We start from the raw sequence: 26153 nt of genomic DNA, 5'->3' as shown, positions 1-26153 counted from the left end.
GGACTTGAGTGCCCATTCTCTGGCAGAGGCCACTTAGAGACTCAGCATGGTTGAGCTGACCTCCACCAAAGGGGAATGGGTCACTGCTAGACAGTAGTAGTGTTTTAGGAGCTTTTCATGTTTGCGTTGCATGTGGTTGGGAGGAAACTTTCATGGAAAAGATAAAATCTGCTGCTCATCTGGAAGCCTAGGCTTTGGACTTTCAAAAGGGGATTAAGGTGATGAGCTATAGTGCCAGGCACTGTACTGTCCCTGTCAAATGTCTGATGATGATGTCCAGGGCCGGAATCAGTGCCTGGTAGCAGTGGGCAGACAAACGGGGCCCTATAGTTGTTATCTTAAGTTGAGGGAGGGCAGGCCATAGAACCTTGTGCACCCTCAGAAATGCTGTGTGTCCCTCCTGAGACCTAGTCTTGACCTCTAAGGAACTAAGACCCTCTCTGAAATCTACTCTGAATTCTGAAAGAAGAGGCGATGCCTCAGATTTTTTTCCCCTCAGATTAGACAAAGGAAATGGTATACAGAAGGCAGGCCAGTCTTGTTGGGCTGGAGGACCCTGTTAGGGCTGAGGCTTTTAAGCAACAGCTCAGTTAATGATGTAATTATTCCTCAGCTTTTCCTGGAACCAGGGGGGGTCTCAGTTCTCTGGATGTTCTGATGTTCCATGCTTGTTTGACAGGGACAGTACAGTGCCTGGCAGGCACTCAGATGTTTGTGGAATGAATTAACTGATACATAGTGCAAATAGCCTGGAATCCGTTCCTGGCTAGGCTTGAGTTTGAGGTCCAGACTGACACCAGCTTTGTGACTTTATGCATTAAATTATTATTGATGGATTGATTGGGATAGAGTCTCACTCTTTTGCCCAGGATGGTCTGGAACTCCTGGCCTCAAGCGATTCTCTTGCCTCGGCCTCCCAAAGTGCTGGGATTACAGATGTGAGCCACCACGTCTAATTTACGCTTTTGACCTTAGACATTTTCTGAGCCTCAGTTTCCTCGTCGATGAAATGCAAATAAAACCAGCCTGTAGGACAGTTGTGAGACATAAATAAGATTTGGGCTTGGGTGGCGATTTTGTAAGAGTTTCATTTCCCCTTCTCTTTCCTTAACTGGAGGTGAGGTGTGGACAGCAGTGAGACTAAGGAGACAGCTCCTGTCCTGTGGGAGTGAAGTCTGGTGGGAGCTGAGGTTTGCATACGCAGAACAGGGTAGCAATGCTGCATGAAGTGGTCTCTCTACCACGTGCTCAGACAATGAGTGCTGTCTGGTTGAAGAGCGAGTGCTCAGCATGGCTCTGTACAGACAGGGAAGTCATCCTGCAGTAGGGGGTAAGGGAGAGGGGAACCTGACTGCGCTGGCTCTGCCACCACCCCTCAACCTGAGTGGCCTTTGGGCAGGAAGAGACCCTCTCTGTTCTCACCTGTGAAATGGAAATGATGACTGTTCCTACTTAGTAGAGCTGCTCTAAGGACTAAGTGAGTTAATGAATTTAAAGCTCTGTGATTGTTGAATGAATATTAGGGGCTTAGTGTGGTGGCTCATGCCTATAATCTCATCACTTTAGGAGGCCGAGGTGGGAGGATTGTTTAAGCCCAGGAGTTCGAGATGAGCCTGCGCAATATAGTAAGACCCTGTTTCTTAAAAAAAAAAAAAAAAAAAAAGACACAGGGCTTGTGGGCATCTAACAGTTGGATGGGGAGAGAATGCTTTAGACATATTTTGAGTTAAAGTGAGTTACATGGAGCCTGGTCTGAGAATTGCAACAATGTGCCCTTGAACAGCAGGGACTGGGATGGTGATGAGGCCACCTCCTCTTGCTGAGTGACCCCCTGCTTCAGAACTTTGAGACAACGGCTCTCTCTCTGTTCCCCTTCCCAGACCACAAATAACAGCACGTCGAGGCATCTGAAAGGCTGTCACCCGGTTGACTATGAGCTCACCTACTTCCTGGAAGCCGCCCTCCAGAGCGCCTATGTGAAAAACCTGAAGAAGGGGTAGGTCACTGGTAGTTGAGTGAGTGTGGGAACAATTCCCCTGGGCTGAGACTTTTGACGTGGCCTTAAGGCTGCTCTCCCTCTTCTCTGGCCTGTGCACACATGCTCTCCCAGGAGGATCGGTGGGGACTGGCTTGTGTCACATCTTGTCAGACAGGAGTGTACGGAGGCGTTCTCAGCGGGAAGGACCACGCTTCAGGAAGCCACGGAAGCAATAAAGCCTGTGTGTGCTCAGGGGAGACTGCTAAGAAGAGAAACAGGAATGGGCATCTCAAGAGGGTAGGGCGGAGGGCACCTGGAAGGTGATGTTGAAAAAGCAAAGGACAGTGAGCTGGCCAGTGGGTCTGGTTTTGTCCACTGTCGTCTGCGGTGTGAATGAAGTTATTTGGTTCCTCTGAGCCTCACGCTCCCCAAAAACCCAATGGGAAGGCAGATATCTATTCATTCCAGCTTTTAAGGAGTGGTGAGGGACGAGGGAAAGTATGGTAGAAGTAAAGTTCTGGCATCACGCCAGGGCTGTGGCTGTCCCTGCTGACGAGGCAGCAGAAATGCTTGTTTGCCTGTGGGTTGTGTTGAGGTCCTTCGGAATACTGGCCTATCTGAGACCTAAGAGCCACAGTGCCTGGAATGCCTTCCGTAGGCTTTTGCTCCTGGGTCTCTTGAGTTCCCTCAGTATTTATTGATCATTATTTTTACCATCTTAGAAAGGGAAGTGGCAGGATAATAGGATCATCGTAGGGAGAAGGTCAGCAGTAAGACAAATGAATAAAGATCTCTGTGACATGAATAAGTTTAAGGAAAAGCACTGTGCCTTGATATGCATATACAAATATCTCCATAAACCTTTTTAGTGCATAAAGAGCAGCATTGCCGCTAGCACATCCCACCTTCAGCCCTAAGGCGGTTTTCTCCTTTCTCAGTAAACAGAACATACAATCGAGTTTTACACCTCGATGTTCCATTGCCCAGGGACGGGCAGGAGACAGATGCTTTTCTCTATCTCAACTGCCAAGAGGCCTTCTTTCCTCTTATATTAATCCTCCTCAGCACAGACCCTTCACGGGTGTCAGGCTGGGGGACGATAGGTCTTTCCCATCCCACGAGGCCATATTTCAGACTATCACACGGGGAGCAACCTTGGACAATACCTAGCTTTCCTAGGCAGAGGTCCCTGCGACCTTTGGCAGTGTACGTGTCCCTGGGTACTTGAGATTAAGAGAATGGTGATGACTTTTCACAAGCATACTGCCTTCAGGCACTTGTTTAACAAAGCACATCCTGCACAGCCCAAAATCCGTTAAACTTTGAGTCACCACAGCACATGTCTCTTGCAAGGACAAGGTTGGGAGTAGGGTCACCGATTAACAGCATCTCAAATACAGAACAAAATGGAGTCTCTTATGTCTACTTCTTTCTATATAGACACAGTAACAGGCTGATCTCTCTTCCTTTTCCCCACAACTTGTTTAGTAGAATAAAGCAAACTTACTGTTTTCTTCTACCTGATACTCTCTCTTTTTTTTTTTTTTTTTTTTTTTTTTTGGAGACGGAGTCTCGCTCTGTCGCCCAGGCTGGAGTGCAGTGGCCGGATCTCAGCTCACTGCAAGCTCCGCCTCCCGGGTTTACGCCATTCTCCTGCCTCAGCCTCCTGAGTAGCTGGGACTACAGGCGCCCGCCACTCGCCCGGCTAGTTTTTTGTATTTTTTAGTAGAGACGGGGTTTCACCGTGTTCGCCAGGATGGTCTCGATCTCCTGATCTCGTGATCCGCCCGTCTCGGCCTCCCAAAGTGCTGGGATTACAGGCTTGAGCCACCGCGCCCGGCCTCTTTTTTTTTTTTTTTTTTTTAAAGACAGATCTTGCTCTGACATCCAGGCTGGAGTGCAATGGTGTGATCTCAGCTCACTGCAACTCCCGCCTTCTGGGCTCAGGTGATCCTCCCACTTTAGCCTCCTGAGTAGCTGGGACGACAGGTGCACCATCACACCTGGCTAATTTTTTGTATTTTTTTGTAGAGAGGGAGTTGCACTTTGTTGCCCAGGCTGGTCTCAAACTCGTGGACTCAAGTGATCTCCTGCCTCAGCCTTCTAAAGTGCTGGGATTACAGGCGTGAGCCACTGTGCCTGGCCCTGCTTTATACTCAGTACAACACAGGTCATTTCTGTGACCAAATGTGGGGTTTTTTTCCCCCACTCACAACCAGTTCTCTGACACCAGCTGGGTTTCCTACAATTAAATTCACCTCTGATGCTTGATCTGGGCCCTGGCAGGGGCAGGGGAAATGGAAGGGGTCTGGGAGGGGCACAGAGGCTCAGTCCCTTGAGAGACTGCCTTCCATAGCAGACACCAGTCACAAGTAGCAGGTCCCCAGGTTACCAGCAACTTCTGTCTGAATTGGCTACAGACAGAAGTTGGTTCCATAAGTTGCAGAGGAGCTCATGGAACCCAGGAGAGCAGTTTACTTGCTTGATGACTGGTGTACGGTACAGCCTAGCCAGGTGGAAGTGGTGCATAGGGTTAGGTATGTGGAAGGCATGCGGAGCGTCCGGGCCCCCTCCGGATGCACCACTGCTGCATGTCCAGCAACCTGGATACTCTCCAAGCCCTGTGCTTTTGGGTTTTTATGGCTGCTCCATTATGTAGGCATGTTGTATTAAATCACTGGCCACTGGTGATGAGCTCCACCTTCAGCCCCTCTCTGGCCCCTGACAGAAAAAATTTGCTGATCTATCCCCCAACTTTAAATAATCACTTTTAATATTTTGATACATGTCTTTCATGTTTTTCTATGCATAGATACACAGATGTTTTTTTTTTTTCAACAACCACCACAAAATAGTATCCTAGAGGACACACTGCTTGTAGCTTGCTCTTTCCACCCAGGCTTGGCTGTGAGCCTCTTTCCTTCCTGCTTATCTCCCTTCCCCACAAAGTTGCTCAATGTGGGGGTCGAGGAGGAGGTGGGCCAAGTCCACTCCTGCAGGTGGGCTCAGGGCTATGTGGGGCTGGGCACATAGTGGACTTGTGGCAGATCAGGCTTGATCTGGGACCTGGTGGGGACAGGGGAAATGGGAGGAGTCTGGGAGGGGCAGAGAGGGTGGGATGAGGCTGAGGATTGTAGGACAGCAGGAATCTGCAGGAGAGGGTCCATGGCTAAATAAGTTTGGGAAACAATGGATTGGAGACCTCCGAGACTCTCTAGAACCGGAGACTGAAGGTGAGTCATGCATCTCCAGGAGGAGGCAAAGGCCTGTGAAGCTACTGACTGTTCGATGTGGTGCCCTTGTCTGGAGTGGGTCTCCAGGTGCTCTGGGACTGCCAGGGGAGCATTCTGACCAAAGCACACAGGTCTGGCCCAGGCAGCTTTTCCATCTAGCAGGTATCCCTGCCCAACAGAGCTGCATATCAGTAACCTTAAGCTTGAGTTCTCAATTGCCTGGAAGAGAAGGAGGTGGAGTTGTTTGTCCAGAATGTGGAACAGGCCGTGGTGATGTCACTTCCAGGAGGCAGTGGCTGTGATGACTGCAGTAGGCAGGTGGACCTGGGCCTTGGGGAGGCAGACCTGCCCCAGCAGGACCGTTGGCCCAGGGGAGGCCTATGCCCTCTTCCTTCTCTTTCTCTCCACCCTGCCCTTGCTGTTGTGGGGGCAGGAACTGCACGTCCCTATCTTCCAAATGGAAAGAATAGGGTGGAAGGAGCCGCGAGCAGTGGCTCACATATGCAATCCCAGCACTTTGGGAGGCTGAGGCGGGAGGATCGCTTGAGTCCAGGAGTTTGAGGCCAGCCTGGGCAACATAGGGAGACTTTGTCTCTACAAAAAATAAACAAAATTGGCCAGGCTTAGTGGCATGCGCCTGTAGTCTCAGCTACTTGGGAGGCTGAGGTGGGAGGATCATCTGAGCCCGGGAGGCGGAGGTTTCCATGAGCTGTGATTGTGCCACTGCACTATAGCCTGAATAGCAGAGTGAGACCCTGTGTCAAGAAAAAAAAAAAAAAAAGAATAGGTTGGAAGGGCCCCTTCCAACTGGGAAACAGGCTGCTTCTCTTTCTCTCCTCATGCCTGGCAGACAGGAGAGTGAGGAGCACAGCTGTGGAGTCAGCACCCCTGGGAGTGAATCCCAGCTCTTATGACAAGCTTGTGTGTACATGGGCAAGTCCCTTGAGCTCTCTGAACCTCTGCTTTCCTTACCTGTAAGGTGGTGGTGAGGACCATGCCTGCCTTCTCATAGCGTTGTTGTGGGGATCATAATATATGTGAACACCCACCCACCCACCAGGGTGCCTGGTAGATCACAGCTGCCTAGAATTCATGCCTGTAATTCCACAGCTTTGGGAGGCCGAGGTGGGAGGATTGCTGGAGCCCACAAGTTTGAGTCCAGCCTGGACAACATAGTGAGACCGTCTCTACAAAAAAAATTATTTTTAATTAGCTGGACATCGTGGTGTGCACCTGTGGTCCTAGCTGCTCGGAAGGCTGAGATAGGAAGGTTGCTTGAGCCCAGGAGATCGCGGCTGCAGTGAGCCATGATGATGCCATTGCACTTCAGCCTGGGCAACACATCAAGACCCTATCTCAAAAAAAAAAATACAAATAAAGGAAAAGAAAAGGAAAATCAAAGCCAGTATTATCATTTGTTTTTATTATTTTTGTGTAGTCCATAGCTAGACAGGCTGCTGGCCCAAACATGAGCCACCTTTTGTTTTCTTTCTGTAATTTCTCAAGTGGTAGGCCAGGGAGGTGGTGGTGTCTCTGTTTGGAATGTGTGGCTGTGGAGGCTGGGAGAGAAGGCAGTTCACCCGCAAGGGTAGGACCCGCTGTGGAGTCCTGGGCTCCTTGGACCACCTGTGCCGGAGGTGGGGCTGAGGACAGCCCAGGGGCACTGAGAAGTGCAGCTTCCTTGCTCCACCTCCACCATCTGCTTTTTTGATCCTTTTTTGGTTGCTGAGCTTTGGTTTCAGAGAAACAGTGGTCCGGAGTCCTAGTTCCTGTTTTCATGGCCCAACAGTTGAAGCTGGAGACCACCACTCCCCCACGGCTGCTACTTGGAGCCCCCTTGTCTCCTTCTGCCAGTTGTGAGCTCCCAGGGATGAGTCTGGGGGACCCGAAGAGAGGCCGTCCTCAGCTCTGCCTGCGGGAGATTTGGGAGGAGCAGGGGTCACCATTCTAACTCCTCAGTGATTTATGATGAGGACCTGGGGCAGTTGTGCCTGTAAGGCAGAGGTGGCCTGCCACCTGCTTTTTTGTAAATAAACTTCTGTTAGAACACAGCCATGCCCATTCATTTACATATAATCTCACCACAGACTTGAGTAGCCGCATTTGGGACCTTATGGGAAAGTCTGTAAAATTTGCTGTCTTTATTTGCCCTTTAGAGAAAAACAGTTTGCTGGCCCCTGCACTACAGGGGTTAAGGAGTCCTCAATTCCTCCCTCCCAAGGACCTGCAGAGGCACGAAGGCCAGAGGGGCTGTTCTTATCTATGAAAGCTTCCTGGAGTGGATTTCGTGGGGACGGTGGGGAGGGGACGGTTCTAATTTCAATACTCCATCTCCTTCATTCATCCATTTCAGGGATATTTCTTAGGATAATGCATGCCCCTTAGGAAGTGCTAAATTCACACCAGGCACCTGCATATGTGTTAGTCCTGCCAGTATTCCCTGAGGGAAACGCCATAGTTAGCATCCCTGCTTCACAGATGGGAAATCGAGGCACAGGGAACAAAAGTGACTTGTCCTCAGTAGAGCCAGGATTTTGTGCGCAGGGCCCGGCTGACTTTCTTAGCTGGCGGTCTTATCTGATAGGCTACCTACCCACAGCAGGCATTCTGTTACTGAGCCCCTGGGCCACCACCCTTGGGGTGCTGCTAACCTAGTGTGGGTTCCCCATGGATGCTCACGCCCTGCAAGTGCTGTGTCCCAGCTTCTGGTGTGAAAACTTTGGTGGGTGCTCTCGCCATCTGGAGGAAGTAAGGGTGAGGCCCCGGGGGTGGAGGCTACTCTGTGGCCCTGAACACAGGGGCCATCTGCCCCCTGTAGTTGGCTTCCTCCCCTCTAAGTGCTTCTGTTTGTCCATGTCCCAGAGGGTGCAAGGGTCCAGTGAGAGGGAAGGAATGCAAAACACCTGGAGTATTTTCACAGCTATTAACTTCCTCTCCATTGGGAGCCCCCCCCACAGCCACCTGTAGGGGTTGCCTGCTCGCCTTCCCCACAGCTGAATTTTCTGCAGGTATGACTTTAAGGTGAACATCAAGGACAGCCAGGAGGGGAAGAGGGAGAGAGACCAGCGGCAGTCATGCTTCTGCTGCGGGCCTGGCTGGACCATGTGTTTGGTGTACAGTGCTCTGGGAAGGCCAGGTGACCCCATTCACTAGTGAGGGAGGCTTGGAGAGGTTGAGTCACTTGCCCGAGTTCACCCACTGGGATTCCAGCTTCGAGCCTGAGCGGCCTGGAAACTCATGCCATTTCCAAATTTGGGGGCGTGGAAGGACAGCCTGGGGAGTGCATGGGTGTATGGGAGAAGCCAGGGCCTGGTGATGGCTGGGAGCATAGAGCCGATCCACGGTGCGCTGACTCCCACCTCTCTGGGACCCTGAATCACCATTCTCAAAGGGTGTCTCCCCTTCTTGGGGGTGGTCCCGCCCTCCCCAGAGCCTGCTTCCCCTTCTGCACTCTGTGCTGAAGCCACAGGAGGGTTGTGGGTCTGTGTGTATGCAATGCAGCAGTGGGCGGAGGTGTTGACTCACCATCACCCCCCAGAACGCCCAAGCAATTTCAGTCACTTTCTGTTGCTGTAGCTCCACCCCCTCCCTTCCTCTTCTTTCTTCCTGAGGCACACATTTTGGTCCTTACAGCCAGGATCCTGGCTCCACCCCGCCCCAACCTCACCACCCTGAAGAGGGGTAGAAATTGAGTCATCATTTCTTTTCAAGGAAACAGCCCAAACATTTGAAAGTCTTGAAAGTCTTGGCATGTAAGTAGCAGTCCCAGGACACGTGGCAGTTACTCAGCCCCTCTGTCTATTTCCTGTGGCCCATCCAGCCCAGAGGAGCTGGAGTTGCAGCCTGTGTGCCTGGCTGGGCTGTAAATAATTTCTGTGCGCCTTTCCTCATAATTGTGGCTAATATTTGTTGAATACTTACTCCATGCCAGGCTGAATGCGAATGCCTTTCTGTATAATCCTGTGAAGCAGGAACTAATAAAATCCCCATTTTACTGAAGAAAGGAGAGGTTAAGTAACTCGCCCAAAGTCGGAACTCACAAATGTAAACCCCATGAGCTTGGTGCTGAAGCTGGGTCTGTCCAGCCCACGGCACCACGGCGTGTCTACATCAGTGAGCCTGTGTAGTACCACATTGTCCCTTGGGCACAGTGATATCCTCGTAGGTGAATCGTCAGTTCCAGTATTTTTTTAATGTATTTGTTAGGAAGTTAAAAAATAATATAAAGATATCTTAGCCCAGGGTTGCTCAGCCTCAGCACTGTTGATATTTTGAGCCAGGTATCTTCATTGTGGGGCTCTCCTATACATTGTAGGTTTTAGCAACATGTCTGGCTTCCACCCACTAGATTGCCGGGAGCACCATCCCTCCACTCCCCTCACTGCCCCCACTCCCCCCACTCCCCTTGGCCAAGAGTGACACTGGAAATGGTTCCAGACATTGGCACATGTCCTGGGTGGGGGCACAGTTGCCCCCAGTTGAGAACCACTGTCTTAGCTGAAGGTGCTAGAAGCAGAGTACCTGTCAGATGCTGGCGTCAGCTCATCTGCATTAGGGCAGCTCTGAACGGTCTGTTAAAGGGCTGCGGAGTCAGGGCAGCGTTTTCTGCCGGCTACATTCCATCCTGCCCGCCTGGGCTCTTGGGATGTTTGGGAAGCAGGGAGAACCCCTTCTCGGTGTTCAGGGAGCTCACTACCCCATGAGGGGAGTCAGGTTTAGGTGATGAAGCCCAGAGAAAAGCCCTCAGTTCCTGTCCCAGGTTGCCTCCGAGTGCCTGCTATGGGCCAGACGCCCCGCCCTCACTGCGGGGTTCAAGCTGTGGCCAGGAGGAGGTCCCCTCCCGTGGTGGAGTGACCGTCCCAGAGGGGAGCCTGTGGTGGAGACGGTCAGGCAGTGCTCTGTGCTGGCGGGAAAGAGCAGAGAGGTGGGGGTGCTGCCTGGGCTGGGGTGGACCCTGAAGGTGTCTGAGGAGCAGTTCACCCCAAGGGGCCAAGAGTGGAGCAGAGGTGCTGCAGTTCCTCAGGGGCCCAGGGAGAGGGAGAGATGGTGGAGCCTGCCTCCTGCCTGAGCTCATTCCCACATGGGCCTGGGTGGACCCAGCTGCCAGTGAGCCTAAGGAGACCCTGCTGAGAACAGGGTGGAGCTAGATGGCCACAGCAGTGTCCGCCCCCAGAGTTCAGCTTATCCCTCCCATTGAGGACTTGACCTAATTTAAAGAGTGTGCTGTTGTCCACTGTGTATGGTGGGTGGCAATTGCTGGACCCCAGACGCTTTCCTTGGAGCTTCAGGAAAGCCTGAGCCTCCCCTTCTCTGGCTAAGCCTGAGACTGCTACCCAGTTCCTCATCAGGATGTCTGAGGGATGGTAATTTCCTCCAGGAGCCTTGCCCTATTGATTCAGCGGCTGATTCCCCCAGATGGCTCTTGCCCCTTGCTCTGTGGCTGATGACAGGGTTCCTAATTGAGCTAGAACTGAAGGCACAGGCCTGAAAGGGCCATCAGGAGTTAGGAGGCCCCAGTGCAAAGGAGCCAGCGGTGGGTGGGGGTGGAGGGCATCTCTTCCCCTCACCACCACTAGAGGGCAGCCGTGGACTCTGTTTGGAGGCTCGCCCCAGGCAGTTCGGCCACCTGGTTGCCAGGAGGGGGCACCTTTCTGACATGTTTTTTTGGGAGGTGGGCAATGGCCGCTGGGCCCAGGGTTCAAACTATAGGGGAGGCTCCAGAAATAAGCTTGGTTTTGTTTTACTTGAAACTGCTCCAGGGGTGAAGCAGTGGGGGCCTGGAAGGGGAAGGGGGGACCTTTCAGTGCCAGGGAAGCTGGTTGTCCCCGTCAGTGGCTCTGACTGCACTAGGACGAGTGCCTGGGCATCTCCCAAGAACAAGAACATGAACTGACTCTGTTCCTTTACCCAGAGTGGGCAACAGACCATTTCTCTCTGAGTTGGTTTTTCCCTTCCTTCCGCCTAGACCTGGCAGCAGCTATTCTTTGCCCTGGGCCCAGAATGAGCTTGGTCCATGCACATTGAACCAGGTGGGCTATATGTTTTGTGCTTGTTCTTGTAATTTTTTTAAGTTTGTAAAGCAACATGTGCTCACTGCACCAAAATCAAACAATAGAGAAGGGAGTGGATGTGTTTTCTAAGGGAGTTCCCCAGGACTTTGGCAGGTTGTTCAGGCGTATGAAAGCACTGTCCCTTTCCGTGTGTGTGTGTGTGTGTGTGTGTGTGTGTGTGTGTGTGCGCTCCACCTTTCCAGCTGGATGCCAAGTTGGAGAGGCAGCAAAGGCACCTTAGAAAGCCCAGCCTGCTGTTTGCCGTGACCCCCATGAGGGGTTCCATCAGTAATTTTGCCTTGTTCTAGCAGCCACCTGGTATCTGCAGGGCTAGGGGAGGACAGGAGTCAGACTGTTGTCACAAATCTGGGGTTCCGGGGCCACGGTCACCCGACAGTGAATCCCGTTCGGAGAGCCTCCTGGTGCTCTGTGTCATGCTTTGGGGCCCAGGGTAACCTCTGAGGCCCATTACAGCCTCTCTGAATGCACAGCCTTTGTCCACTCTTAGCACCACCTCCTCAACCTTCCCCACTTCCATCCCCCACCTCACTAGAAAGGAAAGAGCCCGGCACCTGGACGACATCCTCAGTGCCACAGGAGGGAAATGTCACAGCCCTACTCTGGGCTGGGAGTGAAGAGGAATCCTCTGTTTGAAACAGAGGATTTGGGGCTGCAACAGGAGTGAACAGTTTGATGACCATTTGAACTTCACCTGACCTTGTCCCCTGATTCACCCGTTCAGCTGTTGGGATCTGCCAACTGGCTATGCTCTTCTGGGTCTTTGACCGGTAACCTTTCATACACAGTTAGCGGTACTGGCCCTGGAATGGGGACATCTGGCCAGGGCCATATGCACTAGTATCTGTTTAGGCTCCATTCAGCCATCAGTTCCATGTAGTTTCTCATTCTCTGTTTCAGCTCAAACCCAGTCTTCCCTAAATATTTTTTGAACACTTACTGTATGGAAAACACTTGGCCAAGCTCTATTGTGAACAGAGCTGATGACCAGGCACTTGGTAGGCAGCTGGCACTTTGTAAAGACTTGGCAAATTGAGTCCCAGGAGTTCTGGAGTTCACATGGTCAGGAAAAGAAAATGTAACCGTGCTGGGTCAAGAGACAAGTGTTGTCTTTCTCAGAGGTCTCAGGGTGAAAAGAAAGGAAAGGCTGAACCCCTTTGTGCCTGCCATAAGCCTGCCTCTCCCTTTACGTAAGTGACGGCCTGGAAAGGTAGGCATCTTCCAGGCTCTCTTTTTCCTGTTGGAACCTAGGGATTTATTTATTCAGTGATCATTTCTTGAGCACCTTCTATGCACCACACGTTGTGCTGGTACTGGGATAATGAAGCCTACCTCCCTCACCAACCTCATGGGAAGCTGCACGGACTGAGTGAGGCAAAGGAAGGGCTCTGTGAAACGTGCAGCACTGCCTGCTGCCACCTAGGGGCCTGGGGAGCTTGCCAGCCCCTTGAACATCCCACCTAGAGGCTCCCCTAAGGTGAGCCGTGTCCTTGACCCATCATCACACCCACATCTCTCTTTCTGTTACTGGCCAACCAGGCTTTCCTTGACTTGGAATAAATGGCTTCCTGGCTTCTCCCCACGCAGGCTGTTTCTGGGCCAGGGTTTGTTTGAGGCCCTGTTTGGATATTGTTAAAAGTGGGCAGCTTTGCTCAGAAAGGTCAGCATGAGAGACGAGAACAAAGAGATCTTTCAAGCTGGCCTCTGGCAGGGCAGCCAGGAATGGCTCGGAAAAGCCCCAGCTCAACCTGGCACTGGCAGCTTCAGAGCTGTGACGTGATTGCTCAGGCTCATGGCCATCTGCAGAGCCCTGGAGAAGCCCCGTCGTGTGCCTTCTCATTTCTCAGAGGGGTAAGCTGAGGCAGAGGGGCATTCCCAGGTCAGTGTTAGCTGGGACCCCGGAGCTCTCCCTGTACAGCCCTGGATACTGGGATCTCTGTTTGTTTGTTTTTTTTTTTTCTTGAAGGGCATTCAATAAAAATTGGGATTTACCCAAAACATCCCTGAAGGTGATTATTTGGTTTGCTAAAGAATTCCTGGGAGCTTATATACCAGAATCCCTTACAGATTTGAAAGTAGTAAAAAGACACAACTTTTAGATACAGAATCCTAAAATGCATAAGATGCAATGCTGATGTGCTGATTCCTTGAGAGAGTGTGTGTGTGTGTGTTGGGGGGCGGGGGGGAGTCTGCGTTTCTCCCAAGCTTCCAGGTAATGCCAGTCTGCTGGTGCAAGAGTGTTGATGATGTAAAGGCTAAAGGCTGAGCTCATTCGGCAATGCAGAGAGAGGACAGTCCTTGCGGTGGAGTGGGAAGAAGGGGCCACAGTCATTCTTGGCTTTGGCCTTTTGGTAGCAGGTCCTGGGACCTGCCAGCCTCCTCTGGGCCACAGGGCCCTAGGCAGCCCGGGAGTCCAGCTCTCCTCAGCCTGCTGCTGTTGGGCCCAGCTGCCAGCGTTGTCTTAGACTGATATCCCAGAATCGGCCAGTTCTTTTCTCTTCCGGGAGCTCATGAGGTCTGTCCTTTTACTCAGTTTACAGCAGTCTGTCTTTTCCCTGTCTTCTGTTGGTGGCTGGTGCTGGGCTGTCCCCTAAGCTGGCCTGGCCTATGGGACCCTTCCGCTTTGCGACCACCTTCCTCCTGCCAGCCCCCAGCCCCACAGAGGACAGAAGAACAGGCTTCCTGGTAGATAAACCAGGCCCAAGGACAGGCCCGGGCCCCCCACAGGAAGCTTCTTTGGTTCCCCTGGGGCCTCTGTCTCGGGAAATAACCCAGAGCTGGGGAGCAGGCCATAGGCCCAGAGGTTGGGACTACAGGCACGGGCACCACCACAACCCAGCTAATTTTTGTAGTTTTAGTAGAGATGGGGTTTTTACCATGTTGGCCAGGCTTGTCTTGAACTACTGACCTCAAGTGATCTGCCAGCCTCAGCCTCCCAAAGTGCTGGGATTATAGGCATGAGCCATCACACCTGGCCCACCCCAGAGTCCTTAATTCAGCAGGTCTGGGTGGGGGTCTCAGAATTTGCATTTCTAACAAGTCCCTGGGATACGGATGCTACTAGTCCAAGTACCACATTTTGAGGCCCTCTTGTCTGAATTATCATTTCTGTCCAGGTGTGGTAGTGGCTCATGCCTGTAATCCCAGCACTTTGGGAGGCTGAAGTGAGAGGATCACTTTAGTCCAGGAGTTCAAGACCAGGCTGGGCAACATAGCGAGACCTCATCTCTGCAAATAAATAAAATAAATTATCATTTCTTGGAGTGTGGGACGAGTACTTCTAGTGACATACAATGTGGTTTTAAGTGATGTGCACACTAACTTTTAAAAAATACTTCTGTTATTATTAAGGGAAGGTGAGTTATCTACTCACCTTAAAAGAAGAAGAAAGATATAAGGAAAAGTATGACATAAATAATAGTACTGGTGATAGGCAGCTAGTAGTAAACATGGTGAATGAGGTATGCAGTCTACAGAAGTCTGGGAGACACTGAGCTAAGTGAAGTCCTCATTTTACAGACCGTACCCAGACTTGATGGTCTCTAAGGAGGCTGAGGTTCCCTGTCCTGCTTGCCACTCCCAGGTCTTCAGAGCACTTGGCAGGCTAGGGAAGGTCATCGTAACTCTGATCCTAACCCAAGAGTCTCCATTCTCAACTCTGAAGACAAGGGTCTGTGTTGGTAATGTTGGTAGTTTGCACGGTTTTTGCTTGCATGTCCTGAGGCCAGAGCTTTCCAGAAGGTGAGGGATTTGATCTGCAAATGTGTCCTTTCATGGCTGTCAGGCCCCAAAGCCCCCAGGAGCCTGTTTTGTGCATGAAATTGAAGCAGGGGCTTATGTAACTTTCCTGGCTGCCAGTTTGGGCTGTTCACCCTCTGTAATCTTAATTTTTCTAAATTCGCTGTCCAGCAGCCTCTGCTTTCCCTTGTGTGGTGTGATCCAGGGAACCCCCTGAGCGGATGAGCAGGGCAGCCCTCACACTTTCCTGAGCATGTGCTACGTGGCAGGAGCTGCTGGGCAGAGCTTTAGGAACGTGGGAGTGATGTGCCTGGGCCTCAGGAGGCCACAGTGTGCAGTGGTCAGACCTGCAGGTGGAAAATGACCTTGAGAGGTTTTACTTGCTTCACAAGAGGAATTAACAGTCAGGGCAACATGGGGAGGGGTCTGGGGAGGCTTCGTGGAGGAGGTGACATTGGAACTTGCTTTTGAAGGATGAAGTGGGGAAAGGCTGTGTAAGGCAGTGGAAGAAGCCAGTGCCCAGACTTGATATAGGGGATTGCGGTCGTTCAGACAGGACTTGCTCGAGTGCTGGGGGCTGAGGTGGGAGAAAGGTGAGGGGCAGACCCTACAGCCTCAGACGCTATGCTGAGGACCTAGACTGGATTCTGTGAGCCCTGGGACCACTATAGGGCTGGATTTGAGAGAATCCAGGTGACCTTCCTGCATCCACTAGACCCCCAAGGCGCAGTGGGAGCAGTTTTTCACATTGCAGGCCACAACCTGTTAGTGGGAATGCAAGATCTATTTAGTGGGCTGCAGCCAGCATGTTACAAAACGAGGGTAGAGGGAGAAGGAAAATGGAAAACCTCAGTGTTGATTGCACATCGGAGAGATGGGTATTGTGTCAAGAAACTTCGGTTTTATGTCAGGGAAGTATGTGTGGATACTGGGTTGCAATGTGAGATGTATTTCTCACTATGGCTCACACTTTTAAAAGCTTTAAAACTATTTCAAGGCACAGAAGGCTGATTGGAAGTGGTGAGATTGGCTGGTGTGGTCATCAAGGCTCAAGGTGAGGCAGGCCAGCCTGGGGTCATGGTAGTAGGGACAGAGAGGGGAGGATGGAATCCAGCATTGACCAGATACAGCAAGTGAAGCTGGAAAATTTGAGGCTGACTCAGGTCAGAAAGTCACCAGCCCAAGGCTCCTGGGCCAAGGTCACACCTTGTTTGAGATACTCAATCTTGGTACCCCTTTGGTGGTAAACTGGAAGCCCAAGTTGCTGGGGGGAAAGAGGGGAAGGGACTAGGGGAAAAGGGATCCTCCTTCCTTTTTGTTGATGTCCTGGGCCTCTAAAGTCCTGGTGTTACAACTCTAACTTTTCACTCCAGTTGTCGAATATGTTCAAATAAAACTCTAGCAGTCAGCTCCTCCTGGGATCTGCTGGTATGCTGAGAGCATCCTTCTTTGCGAGCTAGGCTGGTAACAACTCTACTTCTGCCGTCCTCCCACCAGGAACATCGTGAAGGGCATGAGAGAGCTCCGGGAGGTGCTGCGGACTGTGGAGACCAAAGCAACTCAGAACTTCAAAGTGGTAATGTGGGGTGCTGGCGGTGCTGGCTTATTCAGGAGTCAGTTTTGGTGGGAGACAACAGAAGTCCTTGCAGGGAACCTCTGAAGCAGGGGTGGCAGTAGGTCTCCTGCCTGCTCATGGCAGAGGTTGGTAATCAATCTCAGCATCCTTTCCCACGCAGCCAGGGATGTGCAGCCTCCTTCTCCCTGTAGCACCGCAGATAGCCCCTGATGTTAAATCAGATTTCAGATCTACTGCCAGCCCTTCCCTGGGCAAACTGTGTTGACAAACTTGCTACCACCACTAGCAAGGTGCTATGTGAACTTTTAGGGATTTGTTTGCAATCCTAATAAATAACAGTGACCCTGCTTGCCTGCCCCAACACAGGCCTGCCCTCCTAGGCCTTAGTTCGTCCAAACCAGAGCCACAGCTGCTTCTCATGCTCTAATTCTCAGTCAAATAATCAGAAAGGCACCTGGGAGAGAGAGCTGCTGTGCCTGTGGCATCATGCTCTTCCCAACACTGCAAGGGCCTGCTGAATACTCAGAGTGGGGCTGGGCTCCAAGGGGTCAGGAGAGGGAGAAAATACTCCTCTTGTCTGGGAGAGGAGAGAAGAGAAAAGATGAGGTAGGAGCCGTCTGAGGCCAGCAGAGGGGTGGGAGCCCCAGTGTTGGAGGGACTGAAGGAGCAAGGGGGCTCCCTTGGGAGTGGGGTTGGGGGGCCTACCCAAAGGGCCGCACATTGCAAGGGGGGCAGATTTAGCTGGGTGATGGGCAGAGGGCATTCTAGGTCATGCTGGGCTAGAGCTGACAACTGTGTCTGGGTCTGAGTGCTTCCCTCTCTGCCAGATGGCGGCCAAGCACCTGGCGGGGGTCCTGCTGCACTCCCTGAGTGAGGAGTGCTACTGGAGCCCCCTGTCCCACCCTCTGCCCGAATTCATGGGCAAGGAGGAGAATTCTTTCGCCACGCAGGCCCTGCGGAAACCTCACCTCTATGAAGGAGACAAGTAAGTTCTGCCTGCCCTGCTGCACCTCACCAGTCTCACATCTCGCGCAGGGTTCTGTCCCCACTGGTGGCTTTCTCTTCGCCCCATGCTCTCCTCCAGTCTCCACTCAGCACACTGCCAGGCAGCCTCCTCAGTCTCAGCAGGAGCCAGATCAGCTAGAGAAGGCAGGTGTTGGGGTCCAGGTTGTGGAGATAATCCTATAAGGCACTCGGAGGCCAAAGAAATCATTTGGAGGTGACCTGTCTTCCCAGTAGTCCTGTCTGATACACCTCTCTCGCTTGTGCCGTTCCTCGAAGGTGGGGTCGCTCGTTGCCCCAGCCATTCCCTGCGGTGCTGGTGCTGGGAGGAAAGTTTCCTCCCCAGGAGCGTCCGTACTATTCCAGCCCAGCGGCCGCCGCCCACCGCGGCCTTTCAGATCCAAAACTCTGAGGCATATGGTATCCGGTGCCCATGAATTATGCAGGAAGGGGTCACCTTACCGGGCTGGTGCTGACTCCAGGGCAGAAGGCTGGCATGGTGGGTCAGTGGTGCTGTCTGGTGAGGTGCGTGCTCTAGCCAGGCCTGTCATTTGTGTCTTTCAGCCTCTACTGTCCCAAGGACAACATCGAGGAAGCCCTCCTGCTCCTCCTCATCAGCGAGTCCATGGTAAGCTCCAGGATGTCCTTCAGCGGCCTGTGGCCCTCTGACCCTGTGGGGAAGGGCTGTGGGGCCCAGGTACAGGCCATCCGTGACCTACCCAAACTCTGTCGCCCAGGGATACTCCTAAAGTAGATGCTTCTTGGCCCTGGGCCCCCATACGGCAAGTCTTGCTCATTAGGTTTGGGATTGGCTATAGAAGGCTTCATTTGGAGGCCTGCATTCTGCTGCCGAACAAGTAGAGACTGAGTGCCTGGAGCCACACCCACCTCTTTTGGGATTAAAAAAATGATCATCAACAAGGTCACAGTAAAATGTTACATAGCTGTGTGCTGGGTGCCGTGACAGATACGAGAACATGGCAGGTAGGGAATGGAAGGAATGTGCACTTTGGAGTCAGAAAGCCTGGAATCAGGTTCCAGTTCTGCATGTTAGCTGAGGGCTGGGGCACATCACTTATTTTCTCTGAGCCTCCGTTTTCTCCCCTGTAAGATAACAGTACTCACAAAGGTAAGCGTGGAAGGAGTTCATTTATTCACGCAACAGCTATTTATTGAGCATCTACTTTGTGCCAGGCCCTACTCTAGATGCCAGAGATGCCGCAGCAAACAAATGGAGAAAAGTCCTTTCCCTCATGAGCTTACATTCTAGAGAAGAGAAGCAGGCAGTAAATTAATCAAAAACTACAATATGCAGGGTGTCCACGCATGAGTGCTATGGGAAAAGAACACAGAGCAGAAGACGAATTGTGCTAGACAAAGCACACGTGAAGTTGGCTGTTTAGACTTTTCTATAGGACCCATTGCTCATGTCCTAGGCAGGAAGATGAGGCAAACGCACCCATGTGGATGCACGCACACACTCATGCATGTGCACATATGGTGGCCATGGTACCAAGGAATGTTTGCCCAGGGCTAAGCACTTTGGAGGCTCAGCGTAAGAAGAGTGCAGTGTGGCTGTGTGGTTGAGGTGGTGGTAAGATGAAGGATGGACTGGACTTGTCCAAAGAGGGCACAGGAAGAGTGGGACAGGAGCAGCAGAAGCCAAGCACAGAGAAGTCATCTACATGGTCAGGTCCAAGTCCTCCGACCAAGGGGCCCATCAGAGCTGGTGAGCTGGGAACCACCGGGTTGAGAAATTGGTTTTTTAAAAAACAATGCATCTGAGAGCAGTGTATGGATGCGGAGGTTGAGAAACCAAGACCCTATGAGCAGGATCCCTGAACAGCCAGAAATGAATGTTCCCTTGGATGTCTGGGACCTTGCGATGCCAGGGCTTGCTTAGATAGCGTTGGTAATCAGATTACCTCTGGTGCCTCAGGCCTCCCAGCAAATGGGAGCAGGCACTGGGCTGTGGGACAGAGGGATTGCATCCTGCCTCAGCTGGGGCTGGTCCGTGTTGGATCTGAGAGTTTCTGTGTAGGGTGTGGATATTTGGATGGGAGTGCCAGCTGGCCAGGGTGTTGTCCTAAAATGTTTGCCTGTGAGGTGGGTAAGTGGTTGCCCAGGGGAGGGGCCATCTCACTGGTTAGCAGCTGTGGAGATAAGAGGCACCGTGTGCCACATCTGATTTTCATGGGAGAACAGTGTGCTTTTTACTTTTAAAAATGGGCCCTTACTCTGACCACAGACTGAATCCTGTACAGACCAGTACTCCCATCCCCTCTCTGCCATTTTACCACATCCACCCTCCAGTGAGACTGCACTGGAATCACCTGTCTGGAAACATGGGTTTTTTTGTGGGTTTTTTTTGGTTTTGTTTTGTTTTGAGACAGAGTCTCCCTCTATTGTTTAGGCTGGAGTGCAGTGGCGCAATCCTGGCTCACTGCAACCTCTGCCTCCCAGGTTCAAGTGATTCTTCTGTCTCAGCCTCCCGAGTAGCTCGGATTACAGGTGTTCGCCACCACGCCTGGCTGATTTTTATATTTTTAGTAGAGACGGGGTTTCACCATGTTGACCAGGCCGGTCTCGATCTCTTGACCTCAGGTGATCCACCCGCCTCAGCTCCCAAAGTACTGGGATTACAGGCGTGAGCCACTGCACCCAGCCTAAACACCGGTTGTTTTGTAGCCTTTGTGTACTGAGGCTTCCAGTGCAGTTTACAGGTAGGTGGTGAAAGGCTGAAAACAGGGTCATCTGTTAGGTCCTTTCTCAGCCAGGGGGGTTCCAAGCTGATTAGGTGAGCATTATGTTCACCTAATTGAAATTGCCTAATTTTCAATTGTTTATGACCTACAAAAACAACAGTTTCATAAAAGTTCACTCTAATACTATATGTTCCCATCTTACAGATGACGAAAGTGAGGTCCAGGACAGGTATGGCTGTTGGTCAAGGTCGTATACTAATAAGCCTTGAAGCCATGACTCAAACATGTCCTTCTCCCTCAGCAGTTTCCAAGCCCCAGGATGCAGGGCTCCTGGACTTCCATCCTGGTGCTTCCCTTGTCCACTACTCTGATCCCTGGTCTTCTCAAGTGTAAAAGGCCAGGGAGGTGACTTTGGGGATCAGAGGGCTTTGTAAAAGGGACAAGCCTGTCAGGGTAAGGATGGTCATAATTTTTCTCCTGGTAGGGAGCGAGGCTGGGCTTTGTCTTCCCAAGTCATTTTCTGTAGCCTCTGCTTGATCGAAGTCCTCAGGACAGAGTTCAGATGCCTTTCAGTTAAGGCTGTCCACCCACTCCCAAACCCTCCAAGCAGAGAATGGCCTTTCACAGAAACATGGCCCATGCTTGGAGCCAGGTGGGTTTTCCTGAGTATGCGTTCTCTTTCAAGCAGCTCTTTCCCTTTTGCACGACAGTGTGGCTGGCAGCCTGCCTCAGAGACTAGGGGTTAGAGGGTGGGTGAGTCTGGGTTGGCTGGCCAGGCGGTGTCCTGGGAGATTCCCTGTGGCGCAGGAAACAGGCACTGCCCAGACACTGTTTGCACTGAGGCTGGGAGGAGGCGCCTCTTGTGGGGCTGGCTGGTTTGTTTCCCCTTACACCCAGCCTGTTAGACATTCAGAAACTTGAGGGATTTGGGGGAGAGTGTTGGCAATGTGCTTAGCTTTAGTGTTTCGTCTGCGGTGACCTTTTCCCCGGGTGCTGGATCTGGCCTCTGTGGCCGGGAATGGTTTCTCCGAGTGGCCAGACCTGCCATTTCTCCTGCCTTTGTTTTAAATTCTCCTTCCTTCCAGTCTCATTCTTGAACAGTGAGAGGACTAGGGTATGGGTTCCACTCTACCAGCTTCCCAAGCTCCTGCCCTGATACCACTCAGCTGAACCCCAAGCCTCCATGCACCTGTAGGGTTTTCCTCATCCCCCTTTGATATTGTCTGGGTTTGGCTGCAAATGATGGGCTTGGAGAGAAACCTCTAGAACAGCAGCTGTTGGCCTTGGCTGCTATTTAGGTTCTCCTAATACCTGCAGAATGTGTTATGCTGCAGTGAAAGCTTTTCCCGCAGAGCCAACCCAGGAGGCATCATCATCATTGCTTCCACCTCCAGGACATCCAGAGCAGCTGCTGCAGGAAACAGTGTTTGCAGTGTTTGCAGGCTTCCTTATTTTGTGGTTTGGAACTCAGAGGATTGGCTGTGTGGTATGGGGCTGCTACCTTGGATATGGTTTTTATTACAAGCTGACTATGTGCGATCAGAATGAATGAGGGAGACCTTGTCTTTCCAGAGGTAAATAGAAACCTTACTAATGCTTTCACAGGAATGGAAGGAGGATATGAAATATAACTGGTTGAAGATGATTTGTGTTTTAGACCTAGTTTTGAGTCTTTGGGGCCAAAATGGCATTTAAAAATCCACCTACTTATCATTGATTCATTCATATATCCATTATCTACACACTTTCCCATTTATCCTTCTGGCCATCTACCCTCCCATCATTTCTCCATCCACCCATCCTCCTACCCACCATTCATTCATCCACTTATTAATCCATTCATCCACCATCCATCCATCCACCCATTAATCCATTCATCCACCATCCATCCATCCACCCATTCATTCATCCATCTACCCACCCACCACCAACCATGCATCCCCCTACCCATTCATCCATTTATCCATCCACCTCCCATTCATCCAACCACCCTTTCATCCATCCATCTACCCACCATTCATGTATCCACCTATTCATCCACCTATCATTCATCCATCCACCCATCATTCCATCCATCCCCCATTCATCCATCCAGCCACCTACCAACTACCAACCCTGCATCCACCTACCATTCATCTGTCTATCCATCCACCATGTATCCATCCATTCATTTACTCATCTATCCATCCACCTACCATCCATCCATCTAATCTTGTTCGAGCAGCTACAGCATGCAGGACCATGCTCAGCATTGTAAAGACAATGATTAATAGTTCAATCATAGTTCCTGTCCCAAATGGACTCCCGTCTACTGCAGTTTGTTCCCAGGGATGTGGAGGAAATCCTGGTCCCCAAATCAGAAGGAATGATCCCAGTCTGCTGAACCTCAAATGTAAATTCTTGTTTTTGAAAGAACTGTGTATCAAACCAGCCTGATTTTCTGAAACAGTTGGGGAACTAGGAGATACAGGAATCTTTATTATTTCTAAAATACTGATCTGGGACATAAAAATATGTGCTAAAGTAAACTGAACCCTTGGATCCCTGTTTCTTTTCGCTAGCGAACAAGTTGCTGCTCTTAGAAATGGAAAGGGTACAGAGCCCTGGTGTTGAGAGAGTGGGGTGGATAGGTAAGTCTCTGAGTCCTGGGACTCTGCAGATTAACAGACTTTGTGCCATGCCCAATGCTGGGCATCTGGCTATTTGAATCTTGAATTTACCATTCACAATCTGTGTGGCCTGGGTGAGCTTCTTACCACCCTGAGCCTCGGTTTTCTCATCTGTAAAATGGAGCTAATAAGGTCTCTCTTGTATGACTTTGGTGGATTAAATAAGAAAATGAACGTGAAGGTGCCTGGTACATTTTGGTTCTTCAATATGTGCTCATTTTGTCCTGATAAATACTTGATCCTGACTTAGTCATTTTTGAAAACATTTATGTTCAGGTCTGATTGGGAGATAAATTGGATTAAGGATGCCATTCAGTTAAAAAAACAAAACAAAACAAAACAAAAAGTGCTTCCTGGGCTTGATTCCATCAGGGATTCAGCAGATGAGCACAGATTGTTTCAGCTTTTGGGATCTGGTTTGCTCCAACACAAGGCCCTGCTCTGCTAAAGGCTGAAGCGGTGAAGGGTTTGATAACACTGCCAGCTTAGAGCCCTTGGTTCAGTGGAGGTGGGAGAGCCTCTCTCTAACTGGCGGAAAGAGCTGTTTTTTCTGCTGCAGGAGCCTGATGCAGCAGGAGCTTGGAGGCTGGCATGGGCCTGGCCTGGGTCGCTGGGTGGATGGGACATGTCACAGAGCATGTTATTTCTTGGCTCTGTGGACTGGCAGCTCAAGAGCCAGTGGTAATTATGTCTGCTGATGGGGACGACAGCACAGGGGGAGCATGACAGTGTCCTCCAGGGAAAGGGCGGGTGCTGGGTACAGATGCTGCCAGGAGACTTGTTTCCGGGGTAATTTTGCAGAGGGTGGGGGTGGCAGCAGCAGGCCCTGAGCCTTGTCCCTTGGCCAATGGAGAGCCTGTTTTTGAGAATGGGGTTGATCAGGGCCTTGCTTGGACTTGTTGCCCAAGGAGCATGTTCTTTGCAGAGAAGCAGCACCCAGGGCCTGATGGGGGAAGCCTGACCTTGTGTTTTGCTTCAGTTCTTTTATAAGCAGAGCCAGCCCAGGGTCTCTCACGGCATGGATGAGGCTATTGGACACTTCCTCGGAGGTACCTGGAGGCAGGGAAGGAGCCAGAAGTGAAGTCAGAATGTCTAGGCTGTAATTTAGGTCCCAACCCCCTGTCTCGTGTGCATTGGAAAGCTTACCTGGCCTCCTATCTGTAAAGTCTTCCCACCTGTAGAATAGGCTGAGAGTACACAGAAGATTGTTGTGAGCGTTTTGAGATGCCGTACAGAGGTACAGAGCGTGCTCCACATGGTAGTTCCCTTTCCTTCTCTTAGACTGGAGTCCTGTTTATGACCAGAGTTAGAGAGGAGAAACAGGGCTGGGCAGAAGGAGAGGTTAGTGCTGCCTGTGGTGCTACAGCCACCAAAGGATCAGGACTGGTCTTGTATCTTACTAGGTTGGAAAAAGCTGGCAGAGGACCCCCAGGCGTCTAGAGCTCAGGCAAGCCGCAGCGGTCCCAAACTGGCCGACTGAGGGAACGGGGGGTGGTTCAGCCTCAGCTCCCTGGGACCTTGCGCAAGGTAGTTCACCTTCTGGGGCTCAGTGTCCTTATCTGCAGAGGGTGGGGAGCAGTCAGTGATTTCATCCCTGCCCCACCATGGGGTTACTGTGAGGCCAGATGAGATGGTGGATGTGACAATTCAGCTTCTAAAAGAGTAATGTGGGCCAGGAGCGGTGGCTCAAGCCTGTAATCCCAGCACTTTGGGAGGCCGAGGTGGGCGGATCACTTGAGGTCAGGAGTTCAAGACCAACCTGGCCAACATAGTGAAGCCCTGTCTCTACTAGAAATAGAAAAAAATTAGCCAGGCATGGTGGCGGGTGCCTGTAATCCCAACTACTCGGGAGGCTGAGGCAGGAAAATCGCTTGAACCCGGGAGGCGGAGGTTGCAGTGAGCCGAGACCAAGCCACTGCACTCCAGCCTAGGCAACAAAAGTGAGACTGTCTCAAAAAAAAAAAAAAAAAAAAAAAAGTAATGCGTGTCACACACATAGGGCTAGCTATTTGACCAAGAGTAGTCCCTGCCTTAGGTTTCTCATGGGCCAGCCTGCCTGAGGCCTTTCCCTAAGGTCCCGTATTTGCTTCATGGATACTTGGTCAAAGACCAGAAATGTGTTATGCTCGCAGTGCTGAGCTGTTGGGTGATGGGTGTATGGGGACTAGCGTGGTTTCTTTGGCTTCTCCTCTTCTGACCTGCCAGAGGGCTTGCAGTGAATATTCTTTAGTCTAGGAGGGGCTACCCTAGGAGAACAGCCAGGACAAAGGCTAGGAGCAGGACAACTACACAAGCGCTAGATTTAAATCCTGGGATTAAATGCATGGATTAAACAGAGCAGTGCATCCCCAGCACTGGGCAGCCTTGGGGTGGGTGTGGGGATTATGGCAGTGCACACTAGGCAGGGAGAAACCAGAGGAGAATATTCTGCCATATTCTAAGAACAGTGAGAAAGAGACGGTGAGAAGATTTAGTGTTCATGTATTACTTTAAAGGTCACAAGTGCATTCACATCTGTTATTGCATTTGATCTAGAGGATGTTCTAATGAAAGCAGGTCTGAGGCCACCTCAATGGTGGAAGGGAAAGAATGTAGCTGGGACTAGGTCAGAGCTACTGCCAGACCATGGCGGTACACCATGTGGCCTCAGGGCAATGAGCCAGGGAGGAGGGAGCAGGACAGCTGGGGGTGCTGGGAGGGCACTGATGCTCCCATAGTGTCTGAGGCCCTGGTCCCTGAGCTGCACATGAATTTTATTCTGCTGTGGCTTACCCACCAGCCCCCACGCCTGCCTTTTCTCTGTCCCATTTCCCCCACCCCGCCCTGTTGCCATGGTTACACACACAGGCACTGCCCAGCAACCACCAGGACTATTTCACTTTGGCCCTGCCCCAAAGCCATAGTAACCACTCAGCCCACTTCCACTTCTGGCTGGGGAATCACAGCCCTCTCTTGCACAGGCCCCAGTTCGCACAAGTCCGTAGGACCCCCAAGGAGCCTTCCTGGCTGTCTGCCTATTGAGGGCCTATCACCAGCCTGAGGATTTGTGCTGCTGCTGCTGCCGCTGCTGCTAGACTGATCCTCTCTTCTGTTCCTATTCTTCTGACCTAATTAACGCCCAGTTCTGAAAATTCACCCCTCCCTCTGCCAGACACAAATTCAGACACTGTTCTCTTAAAGGTCA

The 26153-nt window shown here is 51.4% G+C and overlaps 1 protein-coding gene across 4 annotated transcripts in view; it reads left to right on the top strand.

Annotated features, from left to right (window-relative positions):
* Nucleotides 1-26153, top strand: part of TTC7A (tetratricopeptide repeat domain 7A) — a 156971-nt gene that overhangs the window by 57723 nt on the left and 73095 nt on the right. For all 4 annotated transcript variants that reach the window (XM_050754727.1, XM_050754726.1, XM_050754728.1 and 1 more), the window contains 4 exons: nucleotides 1881-1996; nucleotides 16515-16593; nucleotides 17421-17578; nucleotides 18160-18223. In XM_050754727.1, coding sequence (XP_050610684.1) covers nucleotides 1881-1996; nucleotides 16515-16593; nucleotides 17421-17578; nucleotides 18160-18223 — 417 coding nt within the window. The remainder of the gene's footprint in view (nucleotides 1-1880; nucleotides 1997-16514; nucleotides 16594-17420; nucleotides 17579-18159; nucleotides 18224-26153) is intronic.

The sequence above is a fragment of the Macaca thibetana genome, chromosome 13 (assembly GCF_024542745.1).
Source record: "Macaca thibetana thibetana isolate TM-01 chromosome 13, ASM2454274v1, whole genome shotgun sequence".
NCBI lineage: Eukaryota > Metazoa > Chordata > Mammalia > Primates > Cercopithecidae > Macaca > Macaca thibetana.
The sequence above is the reverse complement of the archived record's forward strand: the minus strand, read 5'-3'. Positions and strand labels throughout refer to the sequence as shown.